This window comes from Rhinopithecus roxellana, chromosome 3, assembly GCF_007565055.1.
Source record: "Rhinopithecus roxellana isolate Shanxi Qingling chromosome 3, ASM756505v1, whole genome shotgun sequence".
Lineage (NCBI taxonomy): Eukaryota > Metazoa > Chordata > Mammalia > Primates > Cercopithecidae > Rhinopithecus > Rhinopithecus roxellana.
The window spans coordinates 31,502,481-31,518,891 of record NC_044551.1 but is presented as its reverse complement, the minus strand read 5'-3'; the positions used below and the strand labels follow the sequence as shown (position 1 = coordinate 31,518,891).

The 16,411-nt window shown below is 47.7% G+C and overlaps 1 protein-coding gene across 2 annotated transcripts in view; it reads left to right on the top strand.

The window, feature by feature from the left end:
* ADAM19 (ADAM metallopeptidase domain 19) overlaps window positions 1-16,411 on the top strand; it is a 96,477-nt gene that overhangs the window by 75,582 nt on the left and 4,484 nt on the right. For both annotated transcript variants that reach the window (XM_030926908.1, XM_030926907.1), the window contains exons 14-21: window positions 2,443-2,638; window positions 4,710-4,818; window positions 6,269-6,473; window positions 7,517-7,594; window positions 7,705-7,813; window positions 9,814-9,958; window positions 11,083-11,167; window positions 11,470-11,694. In XM_030926908.1, the coding sequence (XP_030782768.1) occupies window positions 2,443-2,638; window positions 4,710-4,818; window positions 6,269-6,473; window positions 7,517-7,594; window positions 7,705-7,813; window positions 9,814-9,958; window positions 11,083-11,167; window positions 11,470-11,694 (1,152 nt within the window). The remainder of the gene's footprint in view (window positions 1-2,442; window positions 2,639-4,709; window positions 4,819-6,268; window positions 6,474-7,516; window positions 7,595-7,704; window positions 7,814-9,813; window positions 9,959-11,082; window positions 11,168-11,469; window positions 11,695-16,411) is intronic.

Genomic DNA, 16,411 nt, shown 5'->3' with positions numbered 1-16,411 from the left:
GAGACAACAGGACTGCTCTGCTGGGGTGGATGGCTGGGGATTTGCCTCCATCCTGGAGGAGTGATGGCAACAGAGTTTCAGAAACATGGAGCAGGAAAGGTGCCTTGAATAAAATTTACTATTCCTATACTGGGCCTCATGAATTCAGATCATCCCAGAGGAGGGTGGCACCTCTTTGGAAATGGTAGTTATTTTTCTTTTTCAAAGAAGTATCTGGAGAGAGTGGGCTTGATTTTACTGAGCTCATAAACAACAATAATTATCATAATTTGTATTGACATTGATGAACCTCTCAGTAGATGCCAGGCACTGTGCTGAGAATTTTATGTACGTTATCTCATTCTCTCCTCACAAAAACCCCATAAAATATATGTGATTATCCTCATTTTAAGATGTGGAAACTAGGGCTTATAGGGGATAAGAGGTTTATCTGGAATCAGGCAGTCAGGAAGAGACTGAATCCAGCTTTCCCTGACTCTGGTGCCCACATTCCTAATACTGATGTGGGAGATAAATCATCTATTACTGCTAGTGTTACTGTAGAACCACAATCTCTCTTGCACAATTCTGAAATTAAGAGAGTTCTAAAAGCTGGGAAAAAAATGTAAACACATTTGGTGGCAAAACTTGACCTGAATTGACATGAGACGAATTGTAGTCTTTTTTAAAAAAATCACTCCTAAAGTAAATATTTATATTGCATTACAGAAATATTAATATGTTTGATCAGAAGGTGTTATCCCCGGCCTTGCTGGGGGGTTATGTAATATGTAGTTACATGTGCAGACATATGTAATTATCCTTATCCATGTATATATATATATACACACACACACATGTATAATTATATATGTACACACATGTACATATGGACCTACGCATTACAATATCTGCTTTCTAAATCTGAAAAGGCTGAACCCCATCTGGCCCCAACATTTTAGGCAGGAACTGTGGGCCTAGGCTTCTGTCCAGCACTTGCTCAATACTTGTTAGGGGCCAGATACCATTCACATACTTCGTTCTAACTCATGTTTAATCACCCATGAGTGGGTTATTATCCTGAGTTGTGGGTGAGTGAGCACACACAGGTTAGACAGTAGGTGCCCAAGGCCCCGCTGCTGGTTAAGAAGCGGGGATTTGTGCCCAGGCAGGCTGGCTCTGGGGCGGGTCCTCTTTGCCTCCACCTGCCTCTGGGTGGCAGAGGTGTGTCCTGTAGCCTCCTCCTGCATACACCACCCTGCCCACACTTGCAACTGGGCATCCACTCTCAGCAAGCTACTCGGCTGGCCCAGTCTCGGCCTGAGAGTGGCCAGTGGAGAAGCCTGTCTGCCTTCTCTCCTGGGAGGACCCTGTGGGTGTGGGGAGTGGCCCAGGAGCAGGGGAGGGGGTCTGTTCTCAGTCACAGGTTTCCTTGCCTGGCTCTCGGAATTTGCATGGCATCTGGTTTGGCTGTGCATCCCCCAGGGAGGCTGTGCTGGGTCAAGTTCTTCCAGTTTTGGCCCAAGACCTAAGCATAAGCATGGAGTGGACCCCTTCATTCCACACAAGAATTTCAGTTTGAGCCTCAGAAAGGATTTCCTGGTGTCCGAGACTGACTTCAAACCCTGGCTGTGTGACTTGGGGCAACCTATTAACTCTCTGAGCCTAGGTTCTTTATTTGTAAAATGGGAAGAGTATTAGTAACACCGACTACCCAGGGAGGCTGTAAGACTCTTCGCCCGTTGCCCCAGGTGTGCTGTTGATCAACTTTTCATCTGCAAAGTGGGGCAAATAGCAGTATCTATCCCATGGAAACTGTGAGGATCCCACGAGATACATGTATGTCACACAGTCAGCCCAGTGCCTGGTTCCACAGTGGGGATGTATTATTGCTGAGGTGCTTTGTAAACTCACAGATGCTATGTGAATGCTAGGGGTGTGTGTGTGTGTGTGTGTGTGTGTGTGTGTGTGTGTGTGTGTGTGTTAGTGGGCCTGGCTCCTCTGCCACTTACTATGAGTCTTTGGATGCATCATGTAACCTCTTTAAGCCTACAGATTTTATCTTCTGCAGAAGAAATAATTATATTACACAGGACTGTCATGAAAACTAAATGAAGTCATATTTATACTGGATACTGAAGTGGGAACTGCCGAAAAGTAGCTGCTATTACTAAAGCATGTAGGAAACTGTAAATTATTGTATAGGTATTGTTTCTTGCTTCCTTCTTAAGGCTTCTATGAAGAGAAAGTGAGTTAGCGTTTCTGAAAACACCTTTAAATTCTGTCAGTATTCACATGAGAAGGCTGAAGATGGTTTGGGCTAATGAGGTCATGTAAAAAGTGCTGTAAAATCATGGTAATGGAAAATTCTGTTCTTTGAGAGTGATCCTTATGAGCCCTTGGGCAATAGAGTTGAGGGCGGAGAGGAGATTGACTGTGTTTTCCTCTCATTCCTTGGCTCAGCTGCTGGCTCCTGGGACCCTGTGCCGTGAGCAGGCCCGGCAGTGTGACCTCCCAGAGTTCTGTACGGGCAAGTCTCCCCACTGCCCCACCAACTTCTACCAGATGGATGGTACCCCCTGTGAGGGTGGCCAGGCCTACTGCTACAACGGCATGTGCCTCACCTACCAGGAGCAGTGTCAGCAGCTATGGGGACCCGGTAAGGCTCTCCTGGGGAGCACGGCTCTCCCCAGCCCCCCACTTCCCAGCCAGCTCCCCTGGCCCTCAGGGTAGTTTGGAATCTTGGCTTCAATGGCACCTCTAGATACTACCTCTTTCATCCCCTTGACTCAGGGTAGATGTTCAGGGAGAACCAGAGGACAGTGTTCCTTCCTGGTACCTTGATGCTTTTATTTCTCAGAGTGAACAAACGAATAAGAGTAATCCAAAAGAAAAATGAGGAGAGGATGGAGACAGAGAAGCAAATGCAAATGGCCTTTAAAGCTATGAAAAGACGTTTAACCTCAGTCATATTAAGGGAAAGCAAAGTATAATTATGATGAGATGAGATTTTTCATATATCAGATTGCAAAGACTGAAAGTTAAGATAATAATGATATAACAATAATAATAATGATGGAGCGTTGTGGAGGGTGTGAAGAAACAGGTAGATACAACCACTATGGAAAGCAATTTGGAGATATACTTAGAAATGCAGCTAACACTTGCACATGTATGTGAGGATATATTTACTATGATTTTTACTGCATCATTGTTAGCCATAGCAACAACAACCTATATGTCCTTCAGTAGGGACCAATTAAATTAATTATGGTACATTCATATAACGCAATGCTTTATGGCTAAATAAGGAGACAGGCCCATATTTACTGAATAAAATCATCTTCCACAAAAAATAAAGTGAAAATTGCAAGGTGTAGAACAGTGAATAAAATCTGCTTTCAAGCCAGATTTGGTGGCTGGCACCTGTAATCCCAGCTACTCAGGAGGCTGAGGTGGGAGGATGGCTTGAGCCCAGGAGTTTGAGGCTGCAGTGAGCCACTCCACTCTAGGACTCCAGCCCAAGTGACAGAGTGACGTACCATCTCAAAAAAAAAAAAAAAAGGCCGGGGACAGTGGCTCTTGCCTATAATCCTAGTACTTTGGGAGGCCGAGGCAGGTGGATCACCTGAGGTCAGGAGTTCAAGACCAGCCTGGCCAATGTGGTGAAACGCTGTAACTGCTAAAAATACAAAAATTAGCCAGGTGTGGTGGTGGATGCCTGTAATCCCAGCTACTCGAGAGGCTAAGATAGGAGAATCCCTTGAACCGGGGAGGCAGAGGTTGCAGTGAGCTAAGATCATGCCACTGCACTCCAGCCTGGGCGACAGAGTGAGACTGTGTCTCAAAAAAAAAAAAAAAGAAAAAAAAAAAAATATATATATATATATATGCATGCTTCCATTCTTTATTAGATAGATTATCTCTAGAAGATACACATAGAATTATACCTAGGAGATATAGAAATTAGAGATGTAAGTATCTTTAGAAAATATACTGTTAATAAGTGCTATTCCTCCAGGATGTAGAGAAGTAGGAACTGGATGACTACAAGAAAAATTTTCCAAGACATATGTATATCTTTACAATATTATGCATGTTTGACCTATTTTTTAAAATCTTGAAATGGAACATGGCTTCTTCATTAGATAGCAGGCTTAGCATGCAACCCTCCCCACACACAAATATAAATCCTCAGTAAGGTAGGAAGAATTTATATCAAACAGGCCACGTGTGGTGGCTCACGCCTATAATCCCAGCACTTTAGGAGGCCGAGGCGGGGGGGATCATGAGGTCAGGAGTTCAAGACCAGCCTACCAAGATGGTGAAACCCCATTTCTACAAAAAAAAAAAACAAAAGAAATAAATACAAAAATAGCCAGTCGTGGTGGCAGGTGCTTGTAATCCCAGCTACTCGGGAGGCTGAGGCAGAGAATTGCTTGAACCCAAGAGGCGGAGGATGCAATGAGCTGTGATTGTGCCACTGCATTTTCCAACTTGGGTGACAGAGAATCCATCTGGAAAAAAAAAAGAATTTATATAAAACATTATTCTCTGAGTAGATCTTGATGAGAATATGGGGATGGAATAACCTGGGGGGGAACAGGAAGAAGAGGCTGAGTGTTTCCTCCTAGAAAATATTCTTAACTTCACTACTTTACCAAAGATACCTTTGCTCTTGGAGACTTCTGACAGACGAGTATACTGATAGATGTTGCTTGCCCACCCAGGAGCCCGACCTGCCCCTGACCTGTGCTTCGAGAAGGTGAATGTGGCAGGAGACACCTTTGGAAACTGTGGAAAGGACATGAATGGTGAACACAGGAAGTGCAACACAAGGTGATGACCAAAGGGCAGGCCCCATGAAATGAGGATGAATAAGTAGTTTCTACTCTGTCCTCACTGCTGCCCAGCTTAGCAGCGTGACTGGCCCCAGAGCTGCACCTTTACGTCAATCAGTTGAAGTCAGTCATCTATTCTGGGCCCCCTGTTTGACAGTGCACTATTCATCTCTAGGGAAGTCAAGGAGGGTGTGGGTGGCAGTGCTTCCTAGAAAGCTGATCAGGCTTCCTTTGGGGACCATCTTACAGTAGGGCAGGTAATCAGCCCTTTTGGGTCATTTCTGCAAAATTCTAATCATGCCCTAATTTGAATAACTCCTCATTCATTAATTCACTAATTCATTCATTTATTCATCATTCATTCCAACCAACCATCCACTCATCTGTCCATCCATTCATCCATTCATCCATCTATCCATCCATCTACCAGCCATTCACCCACTGATCCATCCATCCATCCATCCATCCGTCCGTCTGTCCGTCCATCTATCCATCTACTATCTATTGAAGGTTTACCGTCTATCTACTATCTATTAAAGATTTACCATGTGCAAGATACAGTGCTGAGTGCATGGAACTTGTAATTAATAACACAGTATGATAACGGGAGTGTGGAGAGAGCCATCCAACCCATCTTAGTGTGTCAGAGTGGTTTCCCAAAGGAAGTTATACCTACACTGAGATCTGGAGCAGTTACCTAGGTGAACAGGGTGGAGAGTTGTACTGGTACATAGGAGAGTGATCCAGGAAGAGAGATGAATAGAGAAAAACTGGCGGTTGAAAGAACTGAGAACAGTTTGATACAGTTAAAGTATAATGTTGAGATGCAAAGGAGAAGGTCTGCTGAGAAATTAGTCTGGATAGTTTAGCATGGACCAGATCATGAAAAGCCTCAAATGCATGGCTAGGGGAGTTTGGACTTTAGCTTGAGAGCAGTGTGGAAATTAGACTCCTGTGAGGCAGACTGGAGGGAGGTAAATCAGTCTAATGCAGACCAGGTAAGGGGAGTGGGGCAGTGTGAATTAAGGTAGATATATAGGAGGGAAGATGGATAGAGTTTGAAAATGGCTTGAACCCAGGACTGAGGGAGAATGGGGAGTTGGAGATGACCCCAGATTTCTGGCTGGAGCTCCTGGGTGGATGGCGGTATAAGGAGCAAAAAGGGAAAGATTGCTCAGCTCAGGTGGCTGTTCTTAGAGTTAAGGACTTTTCGAGGCCAGTTCTCTGGTCTAGATTTGCTCAGGGTCAAGGAGCCTGTTCTCTTCCCTTGGTGTCAGTCCACATGGAGTCTCTCCTGGTGATTCTCCAAAGCACATGACTGCCCTAAACCTTTGCCCCACCCCACGCAAGCCCACTGTCTTGGTCAGGAAAGACTGAAGCTCTCTGATGCCCCAGCTTTTCCTCTGCCTCTGATTCCGCCTCCTTCCCTCTCTGTCTCTTGTGCCCAGAGATGCGAAGTGTGGGAAGATCCAGTGTCAGAGCTCCGAGGCCCGGCCCCTGGAGTCCAACGCGGTGCCCATCGACACCACTATCATCATGAATGGGAGGCATATCCAGTGCCGGGGCACCCACGTCTACCGAGGTCCTGAGGAGGAGGGTGACATGCTGGACCCAGGGCTGGTGATGACCGGAACCAAGTGTGGCTACAACCATGTGAGTCCCTTCCCCCAGCTCACCTAGGAGCCGACTGCAGAGCAGAGTGATTGAGAAGTGAGCTTTGAGGGAAGGATGCCTGGGCTCAGATGCCACCTCCCCAACCTCTGAGCCTCGGTGGCTCCCTTCATGAAGGGTGTATAGTGATAGCAGGCGCTCACCCCAGAGAATTGTCAGGAGGATTAAAGAAAATCATCCCGGTAAAGCACTTAGGTCACCTAGCTAGTGCCACTTTCATTCTCATCGCTAATTATCATGGGAATTAAAAATGGACTAGGAGTTAGGGAAGCCTGAGCAAAATGATAGCAACTATCCCATGGAGTCGATTCTGATAATGAAACTATGAAAAACATGAAGCATTTAGCATAGCACCTGACACAGAATACTGTCACCATCATTATTTTTAAATATAATGTTAAAATTGGTACATATTAGTGACAAGTAATTAACATAATCAACGTAATAGTCCTATAATATTATATTGTTAAATATGATACTTTAACAATGTATTTGTTTTCTCCCTAATCACAAAAGTAATAGCAGAATTTAGCTGACTATTGTCCTGTCCTTAGCGTTTGGGGGCTGTTTTCCATTTTTCACTTTGATAGTTACCTGAAGTGGGCTGCCTTTTTGGGTCCTCATAATTTTTTTTTTTTTTTTTTTTGAGATGGAGTCTTGCTCTGTGGCCCAGGCTGGAGTGCAGTGGTACAATCTCGGCTCACTGCCACCTCTGTTTCCCGGACTCAAGCAGTTCTCCTGCCTCAGCCTCCCGAGTAGCTGGGATTACAGGCACAGGCCACCAGGCCCAGCTGATTTTTGTATTTTTAGTAGAGACAGAGTTTCACCATGTTGGCCCGTCTGGTCTCAAACTCCTGACCACAGGTGATCCACCCACCTTGGCCTCCCAAAGTGCTGGGATTATGGGCATGAGCCACCAGGCCGGGCCATGGGTCCTCATATGTTCCAAGTGCAAAATCTTGCCTCTTAACTCCCAACCAGCATCCCTCCCACTGCACTGATCATTCTGTTTTCTCCCTGTGCAGATATGCTTCGAGGGGCAGTGCAGGAACACCTCCTTCTTTGAAACTGAAGGCTGTGGGAAGAAGTGCAATGGCCACGGGGTGCGTGCTGGGTTCTGGCTTCTTTGTGTCATGGGGGCGTCATGAGGGCAGGCCCTGTGGGTGGTGATGCTCTCTGGGGTGCTGATGCCTCTCCCTTTTCTTCACTCCAGGTCTGTAACAACAACCAGAATTGCCACTGCCTGCCGGGCTGGGCCCCGCCCTTCTGCAACACACCGGGGCACGGGGGCAGCATTGACAGTGGGCCCATGCCCCCTGAGAGTGAGTGCCAGCCCTGCTGGGGCCACTGCCCACTTTTGTGAGAAGAGCGGGTGTCGGGGCAGGTGGCATGTTGCAGAGCATCCACATTGAGTCAGCTTCATTGTCCTGATTTTGCAGAGAGGAAATCAGGATAAAGAGAGACCGAGAGAGGAGCGACTGCCCATAGTGTGGTGTGGGGTCACGGTTCAGTCTCTCTTCTCCCATCCTTTCTACCGAGGAGGGGGAGCCTGCTTAGTAGAGTGAGAGTAAGAGAGACTGTAGGTCATTGAATGTTCCCATTCTTTTTAGGGAACATGGTGACTATTTCTTTTTGGGCACTTAAAAATCATCATGAACCTGGCATACATTATGGTGGTTTAGATTTCCTCTAATGGACACAAGTTAAAATGGGGAACCAGACTCTCAGAAAAGTTTTGTAGTATTTTAGTGGATCTCTCAAGGATTCTAGCACTGTGGTTTCTAAAGATTTTTAAAAAAAATATTAACAAAGAACTTAAAAAAAAAAAAGCACCAAAATCTTTCAAGGAACAAACCCCAATATGTAAAACTGATAAAAGTAGTATTTTGTTAGTACAAATATATTCTGTATATTTACATTAACCACTTGAGAGAATATTGGGGTAGTTTTGATGAAACCAAATGTTAAGTTATGGATTATGGGTGAGAGTTCTAGTCTTAAATCTGTCCGAGTCTTTTTGCTTCTTTGTTCATTTTTTTTTTTTTTTTTTTTGGGGGGTCAGGCGCAGTGGCTCACGCCTGTAATCCCAGCACTTTGGGAGGCTGAGGCGGGCGGATCACAAGGTCAGGAGATTGAGACCATCCTGGCTAACACGGTGAAACCCCGTCTCTACTAAAAATACAAAAAATTAGTCAGGCGTGGTGGCGGGCGCCTGTAGTCCCAGCTACTTGGGAGGCTGAGGCAAGAGAAGGGCGTGAACCCGGGAGGCGGAGCTTGCAGTGAGCCAAGATGGCACCACTGCACTCCAGCCTGGGCGACAGAGGGAGACTCCGTCTCAAAAAAAAGAAAAAAAAAAAGTTTTTTATTTTGAAAGGGAGTCTTGCTCTGTCACCCTGGCTGTAGTGCAGTGGTGTGATCACAACTCACTGCAACCTCCGCCTCCCGGGTTCAAGCGATTCTTCTGCTTCAGCCACCTGAGTAGCTGGGATTACAGGTGCCTGCCACCACATCTGGGTAATTTTTGTATTTTTAGTAGAGACAGGATTTCACAATGTTGGCCAGGCTGGTCTCAAACACTTGACCTCAAGTGATCCGCCCACCTCAACCTCTCAAAGCTCTCAAAGCATGAGCCAGCACGCCTGGCCAAGTCTTTTTGTATTTTGTGTTAGTTCCTTTGTGTTCAGGAAAATCATGATTCAGGCTAAAAACTAGTGGCAAATTGTAACAGAGCTTGAACTGCTTGCCTGAAAAGGGACTCTCTTCAATTAAGTAGAAGTGGCTATAGAAGCTTTGTACTGTAGAGTCTGTGCAAAACAAGTTGACTTGGCTCTTTGAGCTAACATTAGTGGTTTCCCCATGGTACATAATGTGTGTGGTTTTTTTTTTGAGACGGAGTCTCACTCTGTTGCCAGCTGGAGTGCAGTGGCACAATCTCTGCTCACTGCAACCTCCACCTCCCAGGTTCAAGTGATTCTCTTGCCTCAGCCTCCTGAGTAGCTGGGACTACAAGCATGTGCCACCACACCCAGCTAATTTTTGTATTTTTAGTAGAGATGAGGGTTTCGCCATGTTGGCCAGGATGGTCTTGACCTCTTGACCTTGTGATCCGCTCACCATGGCCTCCCAAAGTGCTGGGATTACAGGTGTGAGCCACTGTGCCCAGCCCATAATGTGTGTTTTTAATTATAATTTGTAAGTTAAAGTAAGTAATACAGATTAAATGCAAATCAAATGCCTGAAGAAAAAGCAGGAATACCTATTTTGAAATCTGCTGTAGCCCAGACAGCTTCTAAATCTCCCACTTGGGTTCTGTTTCTGGAAGGTGTGGGTCCTGTGGTAGCTGGAGTGTTGGTGGCCATCTTCGTGCTGGCGGTCCTCATGCTGATGTACTACTGCTGCAGACAGAACAACAAACTAGGCCAACTCAAGCCCTCAGCTCTCCCTTCCAAGCTGAGGCAACAGTTCTGGTATGACAGGGTTCCGTGGAGGACTCAGGGTCAATTTATGGGTCACAAAGGTCTCCATAAATGGTACTTAGCAGAAGTGTTGGTGACAGTGGGTCTAATTCAGGGAAGACAAATGCAAGGAACATGCTGCCCTCTCCCCTGTTGTGACTGTGACAGGCATTACTAGTTGATCTTATTGTAAGTACTCTACTGATTCTGGTCATCACTCCTGAGTTCTTCTCAGCAGAATATCCCCAACCAAATCAAGCTGAAATATAAAATCTATTTGCCATCCTTTATCTACTTGATTTGTTCCCCATGTTATTTTATTTATTTATTTATTTTTGAGATGAAGTTTCGCTCTTGTTGCCCAGGCTGGAAGGCAGTGGCGCAATCTTGGCTCACTGCAACCTCTATCTCCTGGGTTCAAGCGATTCTCCTGCCTCAGCCTCTTGAGTAGCTGGGACTACAGGTGTGTGCCACCATACCCAGCTAATTTTTTGTATTTTTAGTAGAGATGGGGTTTCGCCATGTTGGCCAGGCTGGTCTCAAACTCCTGACCTCAGGTGATCTGCCCGCTTTGGCCTCCCGAAGTGCTGGGATTACAGGCATGAGCCACCATGCCCGGCCCCTCTTTGTCTTTTTAACCACTGTTGCTTTAAAGTTTGTTTCATCTGATGTAAGAATAGCTACTCCTGCTTGCTTTTGGTGTCCATTTAAAAAGTGATTTATTATTTTGGATATGGAAGATGTACAGTCTCTGAATCACCTATTAAATAATGCTTGTTCTGGAGGGGATTTTAAGTCCCAGGTCTTTCTGGGTCTATGCCTGATTGGGATTGGTTGATGGCTCGTGACACCCTTGTGTCTCCTCAGAGGGGAAGGATCTTGAAAGGGTGAAGAGAAGGTGTTGAGAGAGCTCTGCTTTGTATAAGGCCAACTCTGTTTCCTTGAGAGTTCTCCATTGGCCACACGTTTCCCTACTTAGGAAGATGTGGTTTGAGAAGACCAATCCCACTCCCTCCAGAGCAGACTTGGGGAAGATTTAGCTGCTTGCTGGCCCTGCTTGTGTCAAAGGGAACTCAGCCACTGTCCCCTGCTGAACATCTGCCCCTTTCTTCTCCTCCCCCATTTCTTGTTTCTAGTTGTCCCTTCAGGGTGTCTCAGAACAGCGGGACTGGTCATGCCAACCCAACTTTCAAGCTGCAGACGCCCCAGGGCAAGCGAAAGGTAAGAGCTTTGCACCACTGAACTTGGCTACTTTATCCCTCACAGTCATGCTGTATTTTTCTAAGAGCCTCTGTGGGCCCATGGATTGGTAATAAAAGCCCTTTTATTGGCTGGAGAGACATGTTATTTGGTTCTGACTTCCCCTAATGACTTTAAAGGTTGCATCTGACCTCTGGGATCCTCGGGCGGTTGATAGATTGGTGTGTCTGTTCTCCCTTTGGGCTCTGGTTTATCTCAAAGAGACACACAAGGGCAGCCCGAGTGATTTCTTGTCTCAGGTGTTCCTTAACTTGTGCATACAGGTAATCAACACTCCTGAAATCCTGCGGAAGCCCTCCCAGCCTCCTCCCCGGCCCCCTCCAGATTATCTGCGTGGTGGGTCCCCACCTGCACCACTGCCAGCACACCTGAGCAGGGCTGCCAGGAACTCCCCAGGGCCCGGGTCTCAAATAGAGAGGATGGAGTCATCCAGGAGGCCTCCTCCAAGCCGACCAATTCCCCCCGCACCAAATTGCATCCTTTCCCAGGTAAGTGGATTGTCAGCAGCCTTGGGCTGGGAACATTGCTTTTAAGGCCACTTTCACTGGGTAATGGCAAAGGTGGGGCAGGTGAAACTTGTGGGGTCATGAGCTGACTGCCTTTTCTGCAATTCGGTCAATACAGGGGCACACAGCGGGTTAGAGCAATTAACATGGGGAAACAGACTCTCCAGGCAGCTCCTAAACCACGTGACATTTTCTCCCGGGTTGGCCTATTTTATGACAAGCCACTACCCACCTTCCACCCCAAATGAACTTCTGTCAGTTCCCCATGCTCGTCTGCCTGCTAGGTCTTTGCCAATGCTGCTTGTTCTGCCTGACACACTCCTGCCTTGGCGGGGCCAACTTCTGCTCGTCCTTAGATCTGCTCCTAGATGCCGCTTCTCCCGGAAAGCCTACTCTGATTCCTCAAGTCTGAGGCTGATGGGACTGTACTTTTCTCACCAGAGTACACTTCCCACCAAATTGTACCTGTTGGTATCTTCTACTGATTGGAAAGTCTTACTGAGGGATGTACCCTGATGCCTTGCCCATCCCAAGGGGCAGGTGCCTCTGGGAGGTGAGAGTGGGGTCCAGACTCTGCCCCCAGGCCTGGTGCTCATGGAAGCAGAGCCCACCAGCAGCCTGTTCCCACTGCATGTGTGTGCTCTGATGGCTCCAACCACACCTTCTGCAGGAGATCCCCCAGTGCAGACACAGGTGTTTCCTGGGTGGCGGCCGGGCGGGTTGCCTTCTGGAACTGGCCTGTGTGTTTTGGGGGTGACCTCTCAACTGAGACTGCTTTCCTTGGGTGTGGTCCAGAGGGCTCCATGGAACCCAAGCTGTCTCTGACCCTAAGGACTCTGGGGTTGGCTGCAGGCTTTGGAGGGTCCTTAGGATGTATGGCAGTGGTACAGTTTGGGAGAGCTGAGGGCATCCATTCTGTTTCTCTGCTGTGAAACCGCTGCTCTCCCCTTCCTTTTGTGTGGGGCCGCGGTAGAATGGAGAAATCCGTGCAGAAAGAGAGAGGAAAGATTGACAAGGGGAGAGAGGGAAGGAGGAAAGGAAAAAAGCAAGAGAGGGGAGGAGTGGAGAGAGAGAGGTGGAGAGTGTACTCATGTGCTGGGGGTGCTCTAACAGAGTACTGCACACTGGGTGACTTCAAAACAGACACCTCTTTTCTCACAGTTCTGGAGGCTAGGAGTCCAGGGTCAAGGTACTGGCAGGGTTGGCTTCTGAAGCCTCTCTTAGTGGCTTGCAGGTAGCCGCCCTCTTGCTGAGTTGTCACGTGGCCTTTCCTATGCACTCCTGCCTCCCTGGTGTCTGTGTGGCCAACTCTCCTCTTCTTCTGAGAATACCAGATTGGATGAGGTGGCCTCATTCTACCCTAATCACCTTTTTAAAGACCTTGTCTCTAAATACGGCCACATTCTGAGGTACTCAGGGTTAGGGGTTCAACATATGATTTTTTTTTTAAGTGATGAATGCACAGTTCAGTCCCTAACAGAGAGATGAAAGAAAGGGAGAAAGCAGGCGTGTAGAGACTTAGCGTTACGGGAGAGCAGGGGTGCCGGCGGAGGGAGTAGGGAGTGGGTCGGACTAGCAATCCACTCAGACTGTTGTTCCGAAAAACCCACACTAGAGGCGTGTTCAGAGAACACGGGGCCAGCCTCACCCCTGTCACCCCGAGGTGCTGAGCCCTGGGTCAGGAGGGGTCAGGGACAGTGGGGACCCAGCTGTGTGTTAAGTGGTGGAGGCTGCGTGTACCCTGCGCCTGTGTTTCTGGGGCTGCTAGCAGGAGTCCCGGGTGCAGGAAGCTGCCCAGCCAGTGGCAGGTGCCCCAAAACACAGCTCCCAAGCACAGCTTTTCCTGGGCCCCCAGGGCCCAGTTGGGGGTCTCTCTACAAGCGAACAGTGGGAGGCAGCTGCTCCTAGTGGAGGCTGCTGTGATGACATTGGGCTGCCACCTGCCTTCTCACAGCCATTCCAAGAAGGGAGTTGCCACAGCCCTCATTTCTCTTGGAGGTTGCCAGGCCTCACAGGGTTGAAGGGACTTGCCCGACATTGCACATTTGTGAGTGGAGGAGCTAGGACTTGAACCCAGGTCTCACCCAGCTGAGCGAGACAGCCTCCTGCCCTGGGGCCGCTCACAGTCTCCAGTCTGCCATCAAAGATTCCCCACCTCCTAGCTGGGGGACATGGAATCCCTGGAGAAGTGATGGATGAGACCTCATCACTTCTTCAGTTCTGCTATTCTAAACTGGCTTATGCACCTGCACCCTGGGCCAGGGGATGACGAGGAAGGCAGATGGCAGCTTTGCCTCCAGGAGCTCGCATTCTGCTGGGGCAGCAACTTCAGGATACGTGTCACTGCAACAGCGATACTTGCTGGGAAGGAGAGGCTCAGGGTGCTCAGAAGAGTAACAAGGGGATTTGACCTAGTCTGGGAAATCCAGGAAGGTTTCCCTGAGGAGGTGACATTTGAGCTGAGACATGAAGGAGGAACAGGACTTAACCAGGCTGTGAGGGCAAGTGATGAAGGAGCTTTCCTGGTCCCAGGACCCACTAGTAGGGAGGCTCTGTCATGGAAGAGGGCCCTGCAGGTTGAAGGAACTTAAAGTTTTGTGTTCTTAGGGCCCAAGGAGCTATGAGATGAGGCTGGAAAGCCAGGAGGAGCCCAAATATGCCCAGGCCACATAGCCTTGGTCAGGATTTTGGTCTGTATTCCATAGAAAGAGGACAGTGGTGACATGATGCAATTCTCTATTGACAAGGATTGATCGCTGTTTGGGATATCTTTAGGCAGGAGGGAGGTGTATTTCCTGCAAGGGGCCCATAGATGCTTCTGAAGCTGTTAATCTACTGTTTGACCTGCATGAGGATTACTTGGTGTATTCACGTTGTGATAATTCATCTAGTTGTGTAATTATGATTTGTTCACCTTTTTCTGTGTATATTATATTTGAATTTTTAAAATAGTTTTAAAAAATGAAAGTCACTCTAGAAGCAAATGGGTGTCATAGTTAGAAGATTGAAAGGTTGTCCTGAAGAAAGATGGTAAAAGCTTGGAGCAGGGAGTAGGCAGGGCTGATGGAGTGAAGCTGATAAGAAATTGTGCAGAAGAGAAAATAGACAGGACTTGAGGATCCATTGCAAATAGGGCTTGGCAGGGGATGACGCCCCGTGTCAGGCTTGTGCAATCTGATCGAGTGAGATGCTGTCCCTTGTGGTGGAAGGGAGCATGGGCCAGAGTAGCTGAGGGATGTTACTGCTTTAGAAAAAGGAAAACAGTGCTGGGCGAGGGCCCTGGTAGGGCTGAGTCCGATCATCACAGATGTGGCCTGTGGCCAGTTGCTGCGCTGGGAGGCCCAGCGCTGATATGCTGATGAGGCTCCTGCCCAAACACCAGCCCCTCAGTGGCTCATTGGCACAGCTCCTTGGGAGCACAGCCTTTACCAGTTGCAACCTGACATCTGCATCCAGCTGTCACCTGCCCCAGAAGGTCTCTATCCTGGCTTCCAGCAACCACTGCAACTTGGCAGCTCTTCTGGGCTGGGGAAAGTGGTGGTGAAGGGGGCGGGTTGCATTGTCCTTCTAGGTGGAGCTGAAGAACATGGCTTTTTGGCCCTAAGAATTTGCTTTACTTTCTGACGCCGCGAAGCTTCTTGGAGAAAATCTCGGCTCTTTGTGTTATTCCTGCCCTCTCTACATGCTTGCCTTTTGTCCGCTTTCATATGTGGTAGTGACCCTCTCGAGAAGGGAAGGAAGTCAAGGAGAGCAGGCACTGGAATGCCCATCTATGCCGTTGGCTTCCCCTTAAACTCCAATAACTTGGGGGCCTGCGGGTGGCACCATCATTCTTTCCCCCTAAAAAAATAATGGATCAATTAATACATGTTGAGCACCTACCGTATGCTAGGAACTGTTCTGAAAGCCGAAGATGTATCAGTGAACCACACAGATGGAGACCCCACCCTGCTTCAACTCTAGAGGGGGATGGAGAGACAGAAAGTAAAACTCAACTTGATAAGTAAATAGATTATATATGTTGGAAGGCGGGAAGTGATATGAAAAGAAAAGAAGAGATATGTTAGGATACAAAGGTCAGGGAATGTCAGGGTGGGGCTGTTGTAATTTTAAATAAGGTAGTCAGGGCAAAGCCTTGTGGAGATGGTGAGAACATGAAGGTAATAGTAACACAGCAAGGACAGAATCCATGAAATGTGCCACACACATAGACAACCAACATGAACAAAATGTAGCTGCTGCTTTGTTTAAATTTTGTTTTAATCTAAACAGGCAATACACATACATGCTCTCGTTAAAAAAAAATGGAATGTTCAAGGGCTGGGCATGGTGGCTCATGCCTGTAATCCCAGCACTTTGGGAGGCCGAGGCAGGCAGATCGAGACCAGAGGTCAGAGTTCGAGACCAGCCTGACCAACATGGCGAAACTCCGTCTCTACTAAAAACACAAAAATTAGCCGGGCATGGTAGTGGGCCCCTGTAATCCCAACTACTCAGGAGGCTGAGGCGAGAGAATCGTTTGAATTCGGGAGGCAGAGGTTGCAGTAAGCCAAGATTGTGCCATTGCACTCCAGCCTGGGGGACAGAGCAAGATTGCATCTCAAAAAAAAAAAAAAGGAATGTTCACCTGGACCACACCCCTCCCCTCTTGCACCCCATCCCAGCGTAATCTCTTTTCAATTTGGTCTGTATCCTTCCT